This window comes from Eleutherodactylus coqui, chromosome 4, assembly GCF_035609145.1.
Source record: "Eleutherodactylus coqui strain aEleCoq1 chromosome 4, aEleCoq1.hap1, whole genome shotgun sequence".
Lineage (NCBI taxonomy): Eukaryota > Metazoa > Chordata > Amphibia > Anura > Eleutherodactylidae > Eleutherodactylus > Eleutherodactylus coqui.
Window position 1 is genome coordinate 259,369,279 of NC_089840.1, and position 19,309 is coordinate 259,388,587.

The 19,309-nt window shown below is 41.7% G+C and overlaps 1 protein-coding gene across 4 annotated transcripts in view; it reads right to left on the minus strand.

The window, feature by feature from the left end:
* The window catches only part of INPP5A (inositol polyphosphate-5-phosphatase A), a 401,166-nt gene that overhangs the window by 131,154 nt on the left and 250,703 nt on the right, over positions 1 to 19,309 (minus strand). For all 4 annotated transcript variants that reach the window (XM_066601181.1, XM_066601184.1, XM_066601183.1 and 1 more), the window contains exons 7-8: positions 14,675 to 14,727; positions 12,398 to 12,517 (exon numbers count right to left, since the gene is read on the minus strand). In XM_066601181.1, the coding sequence (XP_066457278.1) occupies positions 12,398 to 12,517; positions 14,675 to 14,727 (173 nt within the window). The remainder of the gene's footprint in view (positions 1 to 12,397; positions 12,518 to 14,674; positions 14,728 to 19,309) is intronic.

Below are 19,309 nucleotides of genomic sequence, written 5' to 3' on the forward strand. Positions count from 1 at the left end.
TGACCTATTTGAATCATGTCACAACTTTGCATCACCTAAAGCCAATTATGTCGCCAATATTATATGTCGCACAGATAGTCCTCACTAAAGGATATTTTGTTATTCCAGTGCTGGGCAGAAAGCCCGATCTAGATCATCAATCCATAGTGTGGAAACGAGTCGTTCAGTTTCGAAAATCCATTTCCATATACCTGGTTAGAAAATGCCAAGTTAATACAGGGGCCCTCTGTTCAGGATCCTCACTTCTTGGTCATAGTGGAGAGTGGGTATAAAAAGCACCTCTCTCTCACTGAACGACCTGTCCTATAGCATACAGTCAAACCCACTGATCTGAATGGCCACTGTGTAATGCTTCATATACCCTGAGGGGGTGCTGTAGAGGAATTGAACACTTACAGCCAGATTTATCCAAAGATTATAGCGGATTGCTGAGAGTCCCCAACAGAAGGACACTTTGTGACAAGTTTGACATGAACCTTCTGAGAAGTAGAGAATGTTGAAAGCAAGAGAACCCCTAAACTTATGGGCACAAAAGTAGCTAACTTGCAAAGATCATGGATGCGAGTTTTATACTTTCAGTTCTGACAACGAGGAAATGGCAGGGAGGGCAAGCATAGAATTTAAATCCCCGGACATCAGCTCAGCTTATAGGGCTCAAAATAAGTGACAGATTCCCTTTAACCGCTCCTATACAATCCTATGTATTTCCATGGCCACACTTAAAAAGACAAAAAGAAAAAAAAAACCTTTGTGTAGTCTGATCCTGAGGCATACTCCCTCTTCTATCTGTCCCCTACTTCTTACCTATAAGATGTATGCTAGCAAGTGTTGGATGAATGGAATGGAGCTGCAGGATCAGACAACATCATATCGGTCTGCATAGCATCTGCATATCATTTCTATCAAGACCATTTGATAATTGAACTTATTTTTAGATGCATTGGAGCAGTACAAAAATTGGCTGCAAAGGAAGACAGTACAAAAATTGGCTGCAAAGGAAGACAGTACAAAAATTGATTGCACAATACCGGCAACAAAAATGGCAATATCTGGCGCAAACACTTTCAATAAATTACCCCATCATTTGTTGCCTTGTTCTCCAATATATTTTTTTACAAGGAGTTTTCTCTTTTCGTAACTATATTTTTTAGTAATAAAATTTTCACATAATTACGAATTCTGAAATTTTTGTAGAGCAAATTGAACTCAGTCCTAGTTAAAAAAAAAAAAATCTTCAAAAATAGGTGTCATTTGAGATACCTACTTGTAAACTGCGCCTACGGACAGGACAAAAAAACATGAACACGCAACATCACTTATTTGATTTTCTTATTATTTCCATTATACAGATCGCAACATTTACTTTGGTTCAATCCAGACCCAATGAGCTTCTATTAACTCGGACCAAACACTTTGCAATTCAAAGCCTCGCCTGACATGTCCATTATAAATAGGTATACTTACAGGATATAAATAAAACCACAAGATTCATTCATTTTCATTTTCTTCTAATCTAATCATATAATATCAAGTGGCATTAGCATTTATGGATTTTTTTTCATTTGGATTAGAAAGAAAACTAACAAAATGCATCTGCTTCAGATGAGGCTTTTTTTTTTAAGGATGATTCAATTAATTAATTTGTAGTGACAGTGAAATATAATTGCTAAACCAAGACTGTATGAATACATATTCCATAGTTGGGTTTCATCTTTTCCTCTGATAGAGAACTGAAGGAACTTAAATTGGATATTAAAGGTTGCACAGCAGTTAGAGGGATATTCCAGGCATTTACTATTGATGACCTACACTCAGGAAAGGCCATCACTAGTTGATCGGCAGCGATCTGCCGTTTGGGATCTGAGTTGAGGAGACGATTCTCCAGCCTGCTTTTTCCGGAGACAGTTCATGGAAGAGAATGATGTGGTCTCAAGAGAAAAAAAGCCGCCATGCCAAGCAATATAGCTTGGCCCCATCCAGTAAACAGGGCTGAGCTGCAGTGGAACAGCCACATCCGTTCGTATGGTGCAGTGCATCAACAAACAATGAAGGGATGTGGCGTCCGCACCTTCTGATCAGTCCCAGCGGTTGGACAACGACTAGTTATACATTGATACTATACATTGGCCTAAGGATAGGCTATCAGTTCAAAGTCATGGATGATCCCTTTTAAGTAGTTTCACACTGATTCACTAAAGATTGACGCAGGTCTTGGGGTCGACCAAAGTTAAACGTGGTTGATGTACCTCAGCGGTCATCTGCAGTACAGTTTAGGGAGGTACACAGGGTCACTGGCTAGGTTCACAGACTGAATCTGACCCACTCATGTGAGCCCAGCCTAAGTAATGCAAAAACAACTTTATGAAACCACACTTAAAAGGGGTTCTCCCACTTCTAGCTGTTTTACTGCAGGAGTCCTATTTAGTAGCCTGCAGTACCAACCCGGGCCACTGCACAATGTACAGAGCTGCCTGCTAACTGCAGCAAAACAGCTAGTGGTGGGACAACCACCTTTAAGACTGTAGGGATTAGTCCTAAATTATTGTAGTATCCACTGTACCCATTCAGATCACAGCTTTCATTTTTCTATGGAAACCAAGGGAAATGTTAGCAGTAACCTCATTTTTTGCTTACAGGGGTTGGCCACTTTTTGGTAAAATTTGTAATCTGCTGTAAACAAGTCTGCTTTATTACAAGGAACTATGTATAAGCTCAGCAATTACCATATTCTTTACCACAAGGTCCCATGCACCCTATTAAAATGCTATTTGTCACCTGTCCATACAAATGAAGATGGCAGTGGTCACATGATATAACCTGATGATCTCAGAATTGGTTATCAATAGCAAATCGCCGGGGATCAGTCGCTCTGGATCCCCGCCAATCAGCTGTTCCTCTGGCCCACTGTCATTGAAGCGGGGCCAGAAGTGTAATAGCTGGCTTCACTACCACTGAAAACCATGGGAGCATAGCCATCTACTCCACTCTGGGCCATGACCATCAATGTGGATGTCCAGTCCCGCTGGTCAGGGACGGAAGTGTAATAAATTGCTTTTCTCTTACTGATTTCAATGAGAGTGAAGCTGGCGGTTAAATTTTCGGCCCTAATCCCTGATGAGGATGTCTGTCCCCAACGCACTGGGGATCCCGAATGGGGGATTCCCAACTATCTACTATCGATGGCCTATTGTGTATAGGTTGTCAACTGTAAAAACTGGCAAAAAAAACTTTTTAATAGCAAGTAATACTCTAAAGTGATTAGTATCCAAAGAACGCGCAAACATCCATGGAAGTAGAGCAACCATCTTAAGTAAAATAATTAGTAGGACTAAAACAGATTTTGCTCAATACGGCTTCCATACCGAGGATGAATATTTATAGCGCTCCCGATAAGAATGTCACAAAATCTGATTGGTTTCTGGACTGTCAAGTCCTTAACATAACAAAAGAGCAAGAACATGATTTACAGGCAGGAAGAAAAGGTGTGGTGTTTGCTAGTCCAGCAACGTTTCCTAATGACCCAGTTTTTTTTTTCCTGGGCTTTAAGTCACTTATTACTTAGAAACCAGGGGGCTCCTCTCGGCTTCTTTCAGCTGCTAGTTCTGGGAAAGAGAAGAGATTGGAGGGGTCTTTGAGACGCTCTGACAGATGACTAATGAGTATCCATAAAACCACAAAGAATAGCTGTGTGGAGCCTGTGCATCACATCTCCTCTCCCTGGGAAACTAATTGCTCCGAATTGTTAACAGTAACATTAATTTTCTTGCAATCATTCCCTCTCAATGCCCAAAATGAGCATGAAGCAGGTCTTTTGACCAGACATAAAAGTTAAATGTCCCAATGTTGATCAAATTAACTTCAGCTATGCAACAATGGACTATATTTGTGAGAAAATAATGAGAGGCACAAAGGGCCGCTTTATGCCCAGATTTCACAGTTCCAATGTAAAAATGTTTCTGTTGAACTAGACGATGCAGCATTTCCAAAGGAAAACAGGAACCATGTCAAACCCTTGAAATGAAATCTCATTTCACGGACCTGGACTCCAAGGACAACGTCAGGGCGTTCTACTGACATGATCATCAAGAGGTCAGCCATGACATATCAGCATGGTGCTAAGCCTGCGTGTCTCCTGGAGTGCTGGAAGGGGGGATATGTAACAAAGTCATCCAAGACAAACTTGGATAAAGTAAAGAAGTTTACCATTAACTTTACCAACAACAGACTATTTAGGATGAAAACGCATCCATTTTCAACCGAAGCAAAGGTGGAGGTTGGTGTTAATATTATGAAGACTGTTATTAATTTTCTTTTGATTATACCCCCTCTAGGACATCTACAGGGTTATAAGGAGATACTTACTGACTTTGGGGAAAGAAAGCTTCAATGGGACTAGAGAAATAAAAATGTAATGACCATTAGAGATGAGCAAGCATGCTCGGTTAGGGAAATTACTCGAGCGAGCATTGGCATTTTCGAGTAACTGCCTACTCGTCTAAAAAGAAATTCGGGGGTTGAGCCCGGGGAGGGAGGGGGGGGGGAGGAGGAGGGGAGAGAGAGATCTCCCCCCGCTCCCCCACCCCCCTGAACTTTTTCGGATGAGCAGGCAGTTAATCGAAATTGCCGATACTCGCTCGAGTAATTTCCCTAACCGAGCATGCTCGCTCATCTCTAATGACCATCTTTTGCTCTCTTGAATTTGGACTTCAACTTCTTCTAATTGGCAGTGAAGATGTTGGCTTTCATGTTGAGGCCGTCACAGATATAGAGTTAAAAAGAATACATTTTATTAGTAATTGATTTAAAAAGTCAAAGCCTACCAACAAAAAAACAGTCACATAGAACATATAGTGACAGGACAAACAGTTAACATAAAAAGGGAGGATCTTATGGGGGTAAGGGAGGGGGGAGTATATCTATAGATATACTCCCCCCTCCCTTACCCCCATAAGATCCTCCCTTTTTATGTTAACTGTTTGTCCTGTCATTATATGTTCTATGTGACTGTTTTTTTGTTGGTAGGCTTTGACTTTTTAAATCAATTACTAATAAAATTTATTCTTTTTAACTCTATATCTGTGACGGCCTCAACCTATAAAAAATATAGATACTTCATACCACTGTGATTTGTGGCTTTCATGTTTGGGAACAGCAATATGGGGCATTAATTGGGCTGATGCATAAAGACGAGAGCAATCAAGGGTCTACGGGTATATTCACTTGCAGCAGATTTTTTGAAGTTTTTTTGCTGCTGTTCTATTCATCGGATTCATTTTAAGAAATTCATCCATGTTGCGGGAACAACCCAATTCAGAGGTTTGGAACAGATTTTTGGTCATCGAAATTTCTGCAGTAAATCTGCTGTGTGGGGACATAACTCAGATAAGCATATTTATAGAGCTGGCAATTTAGGGAGCCCTTCATAGGGTAATATCTGAGCAGCGGGTTGTGGCAAAATGGGAGTGAATTTTTTGAGGGGTGTGGCTCATAACAGTGGAACTAAACATATTCAGAGTTCCTACATTAAATTTCAGACCTTAACTTTTTTTTAGCCCTAGAAAAGCCCAAAAAATAATATTCCATCCCCAGACCAGACTATATACTTACTGTCCTCACTCCCAGCTCTGGGTGCCGCTTCACGTCACCGCCTATTCTCCTGGCATCAGCGCTCACATAATACACATTTTCGCAATAGCCACCACCACAGAGGCAAAAAAAAAGTCCTCACAGAATAGTCTTAATTTTGCAGCGGCCTGTTCAAAGAGTCTTAAAATTGTTGAGTGGGTGTCACGTTTTGTGGTCACTGATAAAGAAAATGTACCCCAAGTGATTTTATCATTGATTTTGTTTTTAGTTTTTTTTCTATCATAAAAAGTTAAAGAAAAAAGGGCACCATATAACCAGCAGAATTTTTGACATTGTATTTGAGAAACATTCCAAACGACGCCCCCACAGCTGCCGCCAGGCATATAGACCCCCAGACTGGAGTCAGCGCTTGTTCTGAATGCAAGCTGTGACACATGAACCTGTCCAGGCTCACATGCGGTTTGAGGTCACGGCCCAGTTTCGGACACCAGGCAAGGGACACAGTGTCGGCTGGTCGAGATGGGACCACAGCCTCTTGTCCTCACCTGTATACTGGATAGTAGCGGTCAGGACTCAGGAGGACAGGATGGAGAATCGCTGCCCGATGCTGCAACCGGAATGACTGAGTGAGTCAGACAGTCACAGAGTAGCCAAGTGCCGCCCAGTGCCTCATCATCAGCATGAACCTGTCTGTGGGTGGAAGTTCACAGCCTGTGGCCTCACCTCCTCCAGATTCATCCTGCGTGGGCCCTTCTTTTCCTCTGGTCACTTGCTGTGACCACAATCCTTATGCCTCTGACATTACTAATCAAATGCTGCTTACCTGCCTCACCAAGTCATCATGGACACGTTACGCCCGATGATTTAAAAACATCTCAATGTTTAAAGCTTACAATTTTGTGTTGAGTCACATTCATCGCCATCCTGAGCCGCATGCGGACTTCTGGGGTGGGAGTGGACACCCCTGCTTAAGAATGCTTACAGAGATGGACACAATAGAAATAGCAGGTGGTGCTATTCTAACATTAGTCCTGGAATATCTGGGGAACTATTTGCTCCGAATTATGAGGGGATTTAACTATAATTTTTTTTTTTTTTTTTAATATATTCTTTCACTGCCTTATAAAGTTATTTTAAAAAACTCTACTGTTGTCTCTCGAGGCGCACCAGTTCTGTAGAAATGACGTCTCCACAAGAGTTGGGACCCGGTTTTCCCAGCGCCCTGAAGGACAATGGGTATGGCGTGCTATGACTGTACAACTATGCATCTTTGCTGTTCACAATCTGGCAAAGCTGAACAACAAAGCAGCTTTCCAAAAACAGATGCAGCCAATAAGGAATGAACGGGATTGTTGACTGGACAACAAATGGACAACTCATGGTCTTCTAATGAAGTGGTGACAATACTTATCACATGGCACATTTTAGCACGCTGGCAGATAATTTAGTAGACAATTTGGTAGAACCGGTAATCATCTCTTAGTTGGGGAAGGAAGGCGCATCCCTAAATGTTTTCCCTGTTAAATAGCTGTTTTTGAATCGTCTGCTTTGTCTGTTCGGTAAGACGCACTATTGAGTCAAACGGTCTTTAGCCATTTAAAGTCTTAAGAGGAAAAGACTTATCGGCTTCTGTTTTCAGAGGCACTAAATCTGCATTATTAGCCCTGCAGTTAAAGGGATTTAAAGGCCTGACTTTAAACCTCTCTCCTCTGTGTTTATCTGATGCTGAATGGCTCCTGTTGCTCGGCTGGAAACGTCCATCCATGCAGCTTTAAGAGGGGATTACGGGCAAGAAAAGAAGCACTTTCCCTATATATATGTTCTCACTTTCTCCTTTCCTACTGTCTGGAGGAGTGGTGCTAGACAATGGTGAAAGATGGTTCCCAAAACCTTGAATAGAGACACTGTTGGTGGTAGCATTCATTCAAAGTGAGCTTCAGTGTATTGTCCACCCCAATCAGCCGATCAGAATAGAGTGTGCTGGTGGCTGCCAAAAGGTTAGCAGTGCGGATGAAAAGGGTTAGTCATTATTCACTGCTTTTACAGAACTACTCTTTTGTGTTGCTCAGCCCATCATTTCACTATGGAGGTCCGGATCTGCGGCTCGGTGCTCCCTTAAAATGGCCAGTTAGTGTGAATGCAATTCCACAAGTGGCAGAACAACCTTGCATCCAGGACTCGCCCCCCCCCCCCCTCCGTCATGGAAGGATGAGATGCTAAGGCACTTTCTTGGCAAAAGTCACAATTTAATGATACCAGTCGCAACATCAGTGACTGAAGGTTAACACTAAAAACTACTGTCACTTTCCCGCCCTCAATGCCAGGCCATCGTGGGAGGTCTGGGCTCACAAATTAGTTTAATGACGCGGGAGGTGACAAGATATTGAAAAAAGTATTTCTATGGATCATGTGTTTCCTTCAACTGATTTACAGTAACAAATACGAAAGTCATAGGGAAAATAAACAATAAAATACCTAGCTGGCCTTATCTGCATTTGTTATAATAAGGGTTGTCCGGGAGTTTTTTTTTTTCTATTGACGACTTATGGCCCATTCACATGGGGCGATTATAGTTTAGAATCGTTCAAGCTCCTCCACGGGAATCAGTGTAAAAGCATGCAGCGACTCAATGAGAATCATTCTATGTCTGCATGCAGAAAACTGAAAGACGCGCCGTTCAGTGTAAACAGCAGTCGTTCATTCACTGTAAGCAAACAGTTGTTTAAAAATGGCCCGCTCCGCCTCCTTGCCGGCAGTGATTCTCGCTCCCGTTTAACAGCCCAGGCGCGAGCCTGGCAGCTCATCCTGTCAAAATAGGGCATTATACTCAAGATTGGTCATCTATAGATGATTAGGGAAGGTCAGCCGCTCAGGATCTCTCCTAATCAGCTGATTCCTGGCGCCGCTGTCAATATGGGCAGCGCAGGAAGCAGATGGAGCCTCGCATGGTGCAGAGTGTTAACCCTTTCCAATCCACCGTCTGACCTATGAAGGCATTATGATTTAAGGCTGTACAGCTCTGATGTTGGAAGACATCCATCAGGGTTCTCTTACTGTATATTGGCAGCCTCTCTGCTGTCGGAGTCTATCCAACGTGTCACCTCATGCAGTACTGGCTTTAGCCAGCATATAGCGCTGTTGTATAACAGCAGAAAAAGAGTAAGCCCCCTAGGAAAACCAGGATTCAAATTGGATTGGAAAGGGTTAAGGCAGCAAAAATGTAGTCCTAAGCTCTCGCTCATGACCTGAAGGTTGAGAGTTCAATTCTTGCATGGTTCACGTAGCCGGCTCAATATTGACTCAGCCTTCCATCTTTCCAAGGTCTGTAAAATCAGTACCCAGCTTGGTGGGGGAAGTAATAAATTATTTGAAAACGCTGCGGAATAAGTTGGCGCTATAAAAATAGGATTTTTTAATTTAGTGCAGCGGGTCGAGTAAGTTCTGCAGACACGGATACCATGGAATTTCAATAGGAGCTGCGCCTGCAGTACTAGACCGGGCTGTTGCAATTTTTACAGCGCTACCCGCTTCCAGGGCTGACCACATAGATGGCGGCAAAGCTGATCATCTATTGATGACCTGTCCTGGACAACCCCTTTAACCTAAGCAATGTATAAGCAGGAAGAGACACGTTTCTATAATGGGGGGGGATATGTTAAAATGCAGCAGAATACATTTATTTCCAGCGTGAAACTAATCCAAAAACATAATGGGTTACTGCATGATGCTACAGTTGTTTTACGGCCACCAAGAAGGATGCCATCCGTAACCAAGTCTAAAGTTTTGATGCATTTCAGATGTGCTCGCCATTTTAATGGGCTTGTATGAGCGGGTCTAACCTTGTTGGAAATTTATGGAATTCCTTTGACGAACCCAAACAAATAATAGAAATTATTTTGTAAAGTTAAGAATTGCCATTCAAAATGGAAACAACTGTAGATACCCGAAAGAATGAGTTTACCTGAATTCAAGTTTGCATTGAGAAATGATAAAAGGACATTTTTTAAACTTTTTCTAGTACCTCCTCCATGTGTGACATCACACTCAAGCACCAATTTCTATTAAACAGGAAGCAAAGACACAAGAAAAAGTGAATGTGTCCTACAGGCAACCTTTGTTAAAAACAAATAGTATGAAAAGGTCCCAGTGTCAGAGAGGCATGCATGATGTGAATGGGAGAAGGAGCCATTGTCTCTGCCCCTATGTATAACATAGTACAGATAATGACAAAGAAATGCCAGAGTGGGAAAAGACATTTGTTTCTCTCATTGTTCTTGACGCTGAGGCACAGATAGTTTAATTTATGGTATACTTGCCTAAATAATTAGTATTCCATCATATTGTCCAGAGATGGGAAGAGCTTTAAGGATCTCTTTAAAATGGATTAGTCAGTTGAACGAGCACAGTTATGGACACCACTCACTGACCCCTGTATTTGTCCCACTAAAGAAAAATGACCTACAAAAGGATTCTAAGACTATGGTCCTCGGATCACTCTGAGCCAATATGAACCTTGGTTGAAAGTTATACCCAAGTTTCCATGTCATTAAGGAATGTTTCCTGAGATACAGAGACCCTGAGCTGTAAAGTCTCTGCAGACTACAACTCAACTGGACGGATAGAAAAACAGTTAACATACTAAAATCGGGTTGCGACCATCTCCTATTAACCTCAAAGAAGAAAAAAAAGTATCCTATAGAAATGAACAGAATCCATGGACTAATACATTAACTCCTTGATGCTAAAGGGCGCATAATGTACACCCTCCAGCAAAAGGGTTTGTATGCAGCAAACCCGGGAGCCGAGCTCCATGCATGACAGATACCGCTGTCTTTGATTGCTGACTCCTGCCTACAACAGCCATGATCAGCGTTAATTCCGATCACGGCTGTTAACCCATTAAAAGATTAAGTCTATTCTAACAGCGGCATGTCTCTAACTGCCCCCCTCCCTTTTGCACAAGGAGATTGACATATGCCATTTGGTTGTCATGTCAGTCCAGGGCGTACTGAAGGCACCCCTAGGCTGCCTGTATGGTTCTGCCTATTAAGATGTGCCCATGGCCAAGAATGCTGGTAGGATCACCAGATACTGCCATACTGAAGAATTGCAGTACATGGCACAGGCTGACTGCACATGAACATATTTGCATAGCAGAAGCCGGAGCAGGCGCCCGCCTCCGGATTCTACAGCAAATACTGCCCATAACATGCTATTGAAAAACGCTTTTTCCTGCACAAGGGAAAGGAATTTTTAAACGGATTCCGTGCGGACAGCTTCCATTAAAGTGGCAGCCGTCCGACCCGCAACCCTTCGGCAATCAACATTATGGAAAGGTTGCGGATTCCGCGTTATCGCCTAGCAAGAAAAGAGCAGGAGTTTTTGGGAGAAAAAAAAAAATCTGTACTGCGCATGCCCGACAGCTTGCCGTGCAGACCATCCAAAGTACAGAAAAGAAGAAGAAAAGCCAGGTACGCGTGGATGCCAGCTGGACACCAGGTCGGATTCCGCTGCGGGCTCCCTTATGCGGAATCCGACCCATTCATGTGCAGCCAGCCATAAGCAATCAAACAATCACAAGCTCATGTCCTGCTCTGTGGAAACAAAAAAAATAAATGAAAAAAGTTATTATTGTAATACAGGATATTAAAGGGGTTGTCCCGCGCCGAAACGGGGTTTTTTTTTTTTTAAACCCCCCCCCCCCCCGTTCGGCGCGAGACAACCCCGATGCAGGGGTTAAAAAAACCACCCGCACAGCGCTTACCTGAATCCCGGCGGTCCGGCGTCTTCATACTTACCTGCTGAAGATGGCCGCCGGGATCCTCTGTCTCCATGGACCGCAGGGCTTCTGTGCGGTCCATTGCCGATTCCAGCCTCCTGATTGGCTGGAATCGGCACGTGACGGGGCGGAGCTACACGGAGCTACACGGAGCCCCATTCAGAAAAGAAGAAGACCCGGACTGCGCAAGCGCGGCCAGTTTGGCCATCGGAGGGCGAAAATTAGTCGGCACCATGGAGACGAGGACGCCAGCAACGGAGCAGGTAAGCATAAAACTTTTTATAACTTCTGTATGGCTCATAATTAATGCACAATGTACATTACAAAGTGCATTATTATGGCCATGCAGAAGTGTATAGACCCACTTGCTGCCGCGGGACAACCCCTTTAACCCCTTAAGGACACAGTCCTTTTTTTTCCCCTTTCATTTTCGGTTTTCCTACCCCCTTTTAAAAAATCATAACTCTTATTTATCCATCAACGTAGATGTCTCAGGGCTTGTTTTTTTTTTTTCAGAACGAGTTGTATTTTTCAGTGGTACCATATAATGTACTTAAAAACGTTTAAGTGAAGTGAAATGGAAAAAACCCCCGGAATTCTGCCATTTTTGGGTGCATCTTGTTTCTACGGCGTACATACTGCAACAATAATGACCTGATAACTTTATTCTATGGGTCAGTATTTAGGGCTCACTTAAAGCTGTGCGAGTTCAGAATTAACTGGGAGTAGCGCATTCCAAAAAGGTGGTGCAGCGCTGGAGAAATCTTGGAGGAAAGTGTGAGGTGTCTGGATTAGAGAACAATTTAGTCTAAGGACATTAGCAGAGTGGAGGGCACGGGTAGGGCGGTAGTGCTTGTGCTTTTGTAGGGTCACAGAAATCCTCAGTGACTTATTAGGAGGAAAGCATCATCATTTTATCTGCACCATACCATCCAAATGTTTATGGCAAGTTAAACAGAACATGTATCCTCAGTGTCATAGCCTCTGCAAAATCTGTAAACTGAATATAGATACTAGGAACAATTCACTTACCTATTTAAAACATAACTTAGAGCCTTCTGCCGTATTCCTGAGTAGCTGGACGGGCTGGATTCCCATGCAATTAAATTGGAAGCGTCATGGAAAAGGTGAATGTTCACTAAGTCAAAGGCACTGCAGAAAAACGATTAGATTAAGTTTGACTTTACTTTTGCAAAGTCTGTTCACATCACGTTATAGCTTTCTATTAAATGTATACGTTGGGAGTATTGCTTGATGTAGGACTTCCATTGAAAGTTCTACTGAATGGAATACTTTGTTTCCATTACAACTGCATGAAAGGTATAACAGCGAAACAAACATCAAAAAGGACAGTACTGCAACATATGTCTGGCTAATCCTATCCTATAGACATGTGGCATTATACATTGGGAGACGTTCCTGCAGAGTACTCTGAAATATACAGTAGTGGCAAACCACCGCGTGAAAACCGCCGCTGGCATCTTGGGGCTGTTAGGTACCTTTATCGCAGATTCTAGCTTTCGAATTAGGAAAAACGGTGCTGAAAACCTCTCCGGGAGACATGACAGACCCAGCCATAAGTTCAATAGGGTTTGTCAGGCCACAGATCGGGCATCACATATAATAGAAACCATAATTAGTTATATAAATTTGGAGCTAAATAGGTTTTTGCATTTTGAAGGGTTTCTAAGAGATGCTACCCTGGAGGACCTCAAGGAAATTAGCTGTATAACTCCATATCAGCATGGGTTTATGAGGGATCGCTCCCTGTCAGACCAACCTGCTCAGCTTCTATGAGGAGGTAAGTTCTAGAGTGGATCGGGGAGAGTCATTGGATCTTGTGTATCTGGACTTTTCCAAAGCGTTTGATACTGTGCTGCATGAAAGGTTGATATATAATATGAGAATGCTTGGCCTTGGTGAGAATGTGTGTAAGAGGGTGAGTAAGTGGGCAGTGATAGAAAGCAGAGGGGGGTTATAAATGGTCCATACTCTGATTGGGTCACCGTTACTAGTAGGGTACCACAGGGGGCAGAACTTGGATTTATTCTTTTTACTATATTATTGACCCGGTAGAAGGATTGTACAATAAAATATCAATATTTACAGGCAATACAAAACTATGTAAAGTAATTAACACAAGAGAGGACAGAATGCGGTTGTAAATGGATCTGGATAAGTTGGGAACTGAAAAGTGGCAAATGAGGTTTAACACTGATAAATGTGCGGCTCTGCACCTGGGCAGAGGAAATACATGTCACCACTGCATACTCTTTAAAAGTCACTGGTCAGACCAGACATGGAATAGGACAGTTTTAGGCACAGTTACTCAAGGAAGACATATCAGAGCTTGAGCGGGTATAAAGGCGGGCAACTAAAGTCATAAATAGAACGGGCGGACTACAATACCAAGAAGTTATCAAAATTGGGTTTAGTTTAGAAAAAAAAATAAAGAAAAAGACGACTGAGGGGCGATCTAATAACCTTGTATAAATTTATCAGGGGACAATACAGAGATCTCTCTCATAATCTGTTTATACCCAGGACTGTGACTGTAACAAGGGGGCACTCTCTACATCTACAGGAAAGAAGGTTTCTACACCAACGTAGAAGGGGGTTCTTTACTGTAAGAGCAGTGAGACTATGGAACTCTCTGCCCGATGATGTGGGGATGGCAAACTCGATAAAAGAGAGGATAGAACTTTATTGTAAGATCATTTTGGGTTTGTGGCAAACCTAACTTTTAGCAAAGTTCGACCTGAAACAGTGTATTACTTGATCAGTATGCTCTACTCTTATTATGATCCCCGCTTTCCCAGTAAGCCTGGTTTCACTCTATATTCTGTGAATCCCAGCACTATTTCATCCTGGTTGCAGTCTTTCCTGTATAGGGAAAGAAACCAGGATAGAGATGGATATGCAAGACGAGAACCTCTTTAGGTTCTGTCCTGGTCAGATATTTAGCGTATGCTCACATGGCGGAAGAAGTGCAGCGTGAAAGAACCCCGACACATAAAATGTGCCGATCTGGTTTTAATCACTCCAAGCAAAATTGCTCTAAATTCGAACAAATTTTTCCAATCAAAACGAAATAAGGGATGGCGACAATTATCAGTCTCTTCCTTGAAATTCGAATAGCGGAAACACATGATCTAGGGGATTTCATTAAAAACTTTACATATTTGATTCCACCCTGAACCATTTAACCACAAGGACATTGATTTGAATTACGTACTACTTAAATAGGTTCTCAATCATATATACTGAATGTGCTACATTGTCTGTGTGCGAGTGACTCACAAAACGTACCAGTCAGTAATACACCATCGCGTCCGAATAAAGCCTTTTCTAGATGATTTGCTCTGAAAGATAAACACAATATAAAAGTAGATTTTAATATACAGAAAGGCAGCTGTGTCACTAATGAGAAAAACAGTAAGACGATATTAATTTCACAACTGAGAGAGTAGGCAGCCGTGAATTATGTCTCTAGAAGACTATCTGCACGGTAACAGATCACACATATTGTACGATTGATTAATGATTATTTGAGTGTTGTGTACATAAACAAATCACAGTTTTCACTCCCGCACATCAGGCCTACCATCCTAGAGCCTGCTATACCACACAAAGGTCAGTCACGGTAACCTAGTCATGCCAGGCTGTGTGCTCTGGGTACAGCAGATGTGTTATCCTAAAAAAAATTCACATTGGGTGTAAAGTTGGTTCTGTAAACCAAACTTGTACTCAAAAAGGTTTTCCCACAATATTAAAAGGCGGGGGCCTGCCATTAAGAATACCCGCTGATGAGCTGGGTGCTGGGACAGTGCACTTTCTACTGGAAGCAGACAGCTCCGTTCCTACTATAGTGGCCAGGCCTGGTATTACAGGCAAAATTCCTATACCAAGTCAGTCCACTGCAATAGGAATGAATCCGTTTACTTCCTGCACACATTAGTTCGGTACACAAGTGCGCCGGTCTGGCGCACAGCTGATTGGCAGGGCTTCTGGGCAGCAAACCCCTGCCAATTTATTACCTTAAGGCTAGGCCCTTAGTAGTTTAAAACTGGAAAACCTCTTTAAGTGATGTCATTATTATGATATGCATCAATTTTACAAAGTACTGGGGGTCCAACTGTGGCTTCCACCTATCTTCAGAATGAAGCCTTTTCCCTCTAATAAAGAGTGGCCACCTACCATGCATTAAAGGGGTATTTCAGGCAAATACTATTGAGGATCTATCCTCAGGAGTGAGATCGGGGGAGCCGTGCAGGTGTCATGGCAGCCGGGGGCCTAATTAAAGGCCCTAGGGCTGCCTTACCAGACTACCTACCAAGCCATCCCCGTGGGGTGGCTTGATAGACTGCCTGTTAAATTGCAGTATGATGTAATGCTATAGCATTACATCATACTGCAGGAGCGATCAAAGCATCGCATCTTAAAGTCCCCCAGAGGGACTTCAAAGTAAAGTTGTTAAAAAATAAAGAAATAAAAATAAAAAAATTAATAAAGTTTTTTTAATTGTTAAAAAAAAAGTTATAAAAGTTTAAATCACCCCCCTTTTGCCATATCTATTAAAATCTAAATTCTAAAATAAAAATATGTATTTGGTATCGCCGCGTCCGTAAAAGTCCGATCTATCAAAGTATCGCATTATTTTTCCCACACTGTGAACGTCGTCCGGAAAGAAAAATAAAGAACGCCAGAAATGCACTTTTTTAGTTACACGGTCTCCCAGAAAAAACACAATAAAAAGCGATCAGAAAGTCGTATGTACTCCAAATTGAAACTACAGGACATACCTCAAAAAATGAGCCCTTGCTCAACTACGTCGACGGAAAAATAAAAAAGTTATTGCGCGCACAAAATAACTGCAGAAAATAATTGAAAAAAAAATTAAATATCTTTGAAAAAAAAAAAAAAAGTAGTATAGTAAGAAAAAACCTATACAAGTTTGGTATCGTAGTAATCGTACCGACCCATAGAATAAAGTTATCATGTCGCTTTTGTTGCCGTTTCTGCGCCGTAGAAACAAGATGCACTAAAAGATGGCGAAATGTCGGTTTTTTTTTCATTTTACTCCACTTAGAATTTTTTTAAAAGTTTTTCAGTACATTATATGGTACTTTAAATAGCACCATTGAAAAATACAACTCGTCCCGCAAAAAACAACAAGCCCTCATACAGCGACGTCGATGGATAAATAATGGAGTTACGATTTTTTTGATGGGCGGAGGAAAAAACGAAAATGGAAAAGAAAAAAGGGGCCGTGTCATTAAGGGGTTAATATAAATAAAACTTTTATATGTTAAATGTATTTCAGATTTTGATTCTTTTTAAAATGTTCATGTCATGATCTAAGCCTAGTAATAGCTTCCTGTTCCTTAGACCTTAGAGAAAACTTTTCAGCACTCATCTCATTATCAACCCAGAGAGGATTACAATGAAAGGCTACAACTACATATAGATAACACACCACCATTCACAATAGGTGATGTAACAGCTTATATACCTCAGCATGCACAATGACCTCTGCAAAGGTCACAGAGCATGCCCACAACACTCTTCACAGAGGTCAATGGCTTCCTGTCTGTCCATTGTGCTGTAAAAATGGCTGCCCCCACAATAGTGTACTGAATGAAAAAAAAAAATCTATAAAAAACAGAAAATAAAAACAGATTAGATAAAAGGTTTCGCTATCTGGTTTTAATTAGTAAAAAAATATAATTGCTATAATGTCACCTGCTAATGGCATGTGCAGTTTAATTGTGTTTCAGTGTGGTAAAGACTGCGATGCACTGATGTTAGATGTAAACAATAGATCGTTGTGGTATAGGAAAAAATGGGCATGTTAAAAATGTTTTTAAAAAAATCAAATTTTGGTTCATTGCACCCTGGTGGCCAATCTAGTGAATGACACCAACTGCAATATGTCCTATGTCAACAGACCAATGAGAAACCGTCAAATTACCTCTCTTTCTATAGAAAATCACCCAAGAGGATGTGGGCAAAACGGGAATGTTTTTGGTCTCTCCTGTAAAGTTTGATACATTTGACATTCAACCTGTTGCAGTTCCCACAACGATGCGTATCGTTAGCACAATAGCGCCACATAACACAATTCTTCATTCAAACATTGAAGCCCTCGTGTAGATCAAGTTGCGCAATGGCTACAAATTTATGAACACAAGTGCACTCTGTGATATTTTAACGCTACTCTCGGTATTAATATCCATTTTGTAAGATTCCAGATCAGTTACTCAGCTCTTCTATTTACTGTGGTTCACCATGAATGGACTGGAGATGTAGTCACTCAGTCATCCTATGATTAATGACCTCTCTCACATTCGCACTCTGGTCTACACCTCGAAGCACCGAAAAAAACAAACAAATCTTCCAACACTTTACAAACATTTTACTGCAAGGAAAAAAGTCTTATCTGCGTCCCTGAAGGCTAGATATGTGAACCTTGACACAAAACAGCCTGGACTCAATATTCTTATCTAAAACAAAATATCAGCCGATTTGAAAGTCATTTCATATTGATTTAAAGAATAAATAGCCGGCAATTTGGAGACACCTTTCAATGTTATTCCAATTTTCGTTTGTCAAATGACTGATTCATATGGGCTGATGTGGAATATTGGTTCCCATTTATACTGTATACCTAGAATTGCAGTAGTATATGATATGAGGTCTACTGCAACATAGTAGATAGTGGGAGCAGCCAGCTTTTTCTAAGGCGTTGAACAGAATGTTTAATAAGTATGCGCAAATGAAAACCGGTTATGAGTGGACACCGATCGTGTTCTGATGTCTCGTAAACCAAATGACTTGACATGGCCACCAAAATGATGGTCTAGCTGACCTAGAAATTACTCAGTTCTAAAATGAATTCCAGTATGGGACCCCAGGAAGTGTGTGAGCATATAGATGTAATCTGGAGAACAGACACAGACATACCCATGTAGACTATCCTACCAAAGTAATTGAACAGCTGAGCAAGAATTAAAAGTTGTCTTTATTTTCATATGTTAATAATTAGAGGGGCCTCCTCTGGCCCTAATGACATTGGATACTTTCTACTAACATCTGATACACTTCAGCTGATATTTCCCTCAATTCATCCTGCAAACTTCTGAAAATAAACACTGTTCATATTTCCTGATCTGATGTTCCAGTTCATCCCAAAATGTTAATTAAGGTTCAGGTTGGGGCTTCAATCATGGAACATCCATATCCTCAAACCGATGAAAGCAGTGCTGGATTTGTGACAAGTCACGTTTTCTTGTTGGAAGTATTGCTGACCATTCCCAGGGTATTGCCATATTGTCGGCAGCATATTATGGTCTAGTATGTAAAGTACACCTCCATGTTCATGATTCTTGTCACTACAACTAACAGACAGAGACCATGCCACATAATACATCTCCAGACCATAACAGAACCTCCGGCGTACCTAACTGTTGGCACAACACACTCAGGCAAAAGGCATTCCCCAGGTGCATCCATCTGATCTGAAAATGGAGTAGCGCACTTTGTAACTTCATAGAACGTTCTTCCACTGCTCAACTGGCCAACGATGAAGTTCCTTGCACCATTGTAGATGGGCCAATACATCATCCTCAAGAGAACGCACTAGATGTTTGCAGTATGAATTGAGGGAAACACCAGCTGATGTGTATCAGACAGCGGAACGTATGCCACAGAGAGTAACCAATTTGATTAGTGCCAAAGGAGCCCCACTAAGTATTAACACCGGTAAATAAATATTACTTTTGATTCTTGCTCAGGTGTCCAATTATAATTGTTTTTGGTAGGATAGTGTAGTGCACTTCTGTGAGGAATTCTCCATGATACACCGCATAGTTTTCTTTTCTCATGGACTCTGGCAGAAACCAGTACAAATTGTGAGATCAACGATTGGTCCACCAGTCAAAGATC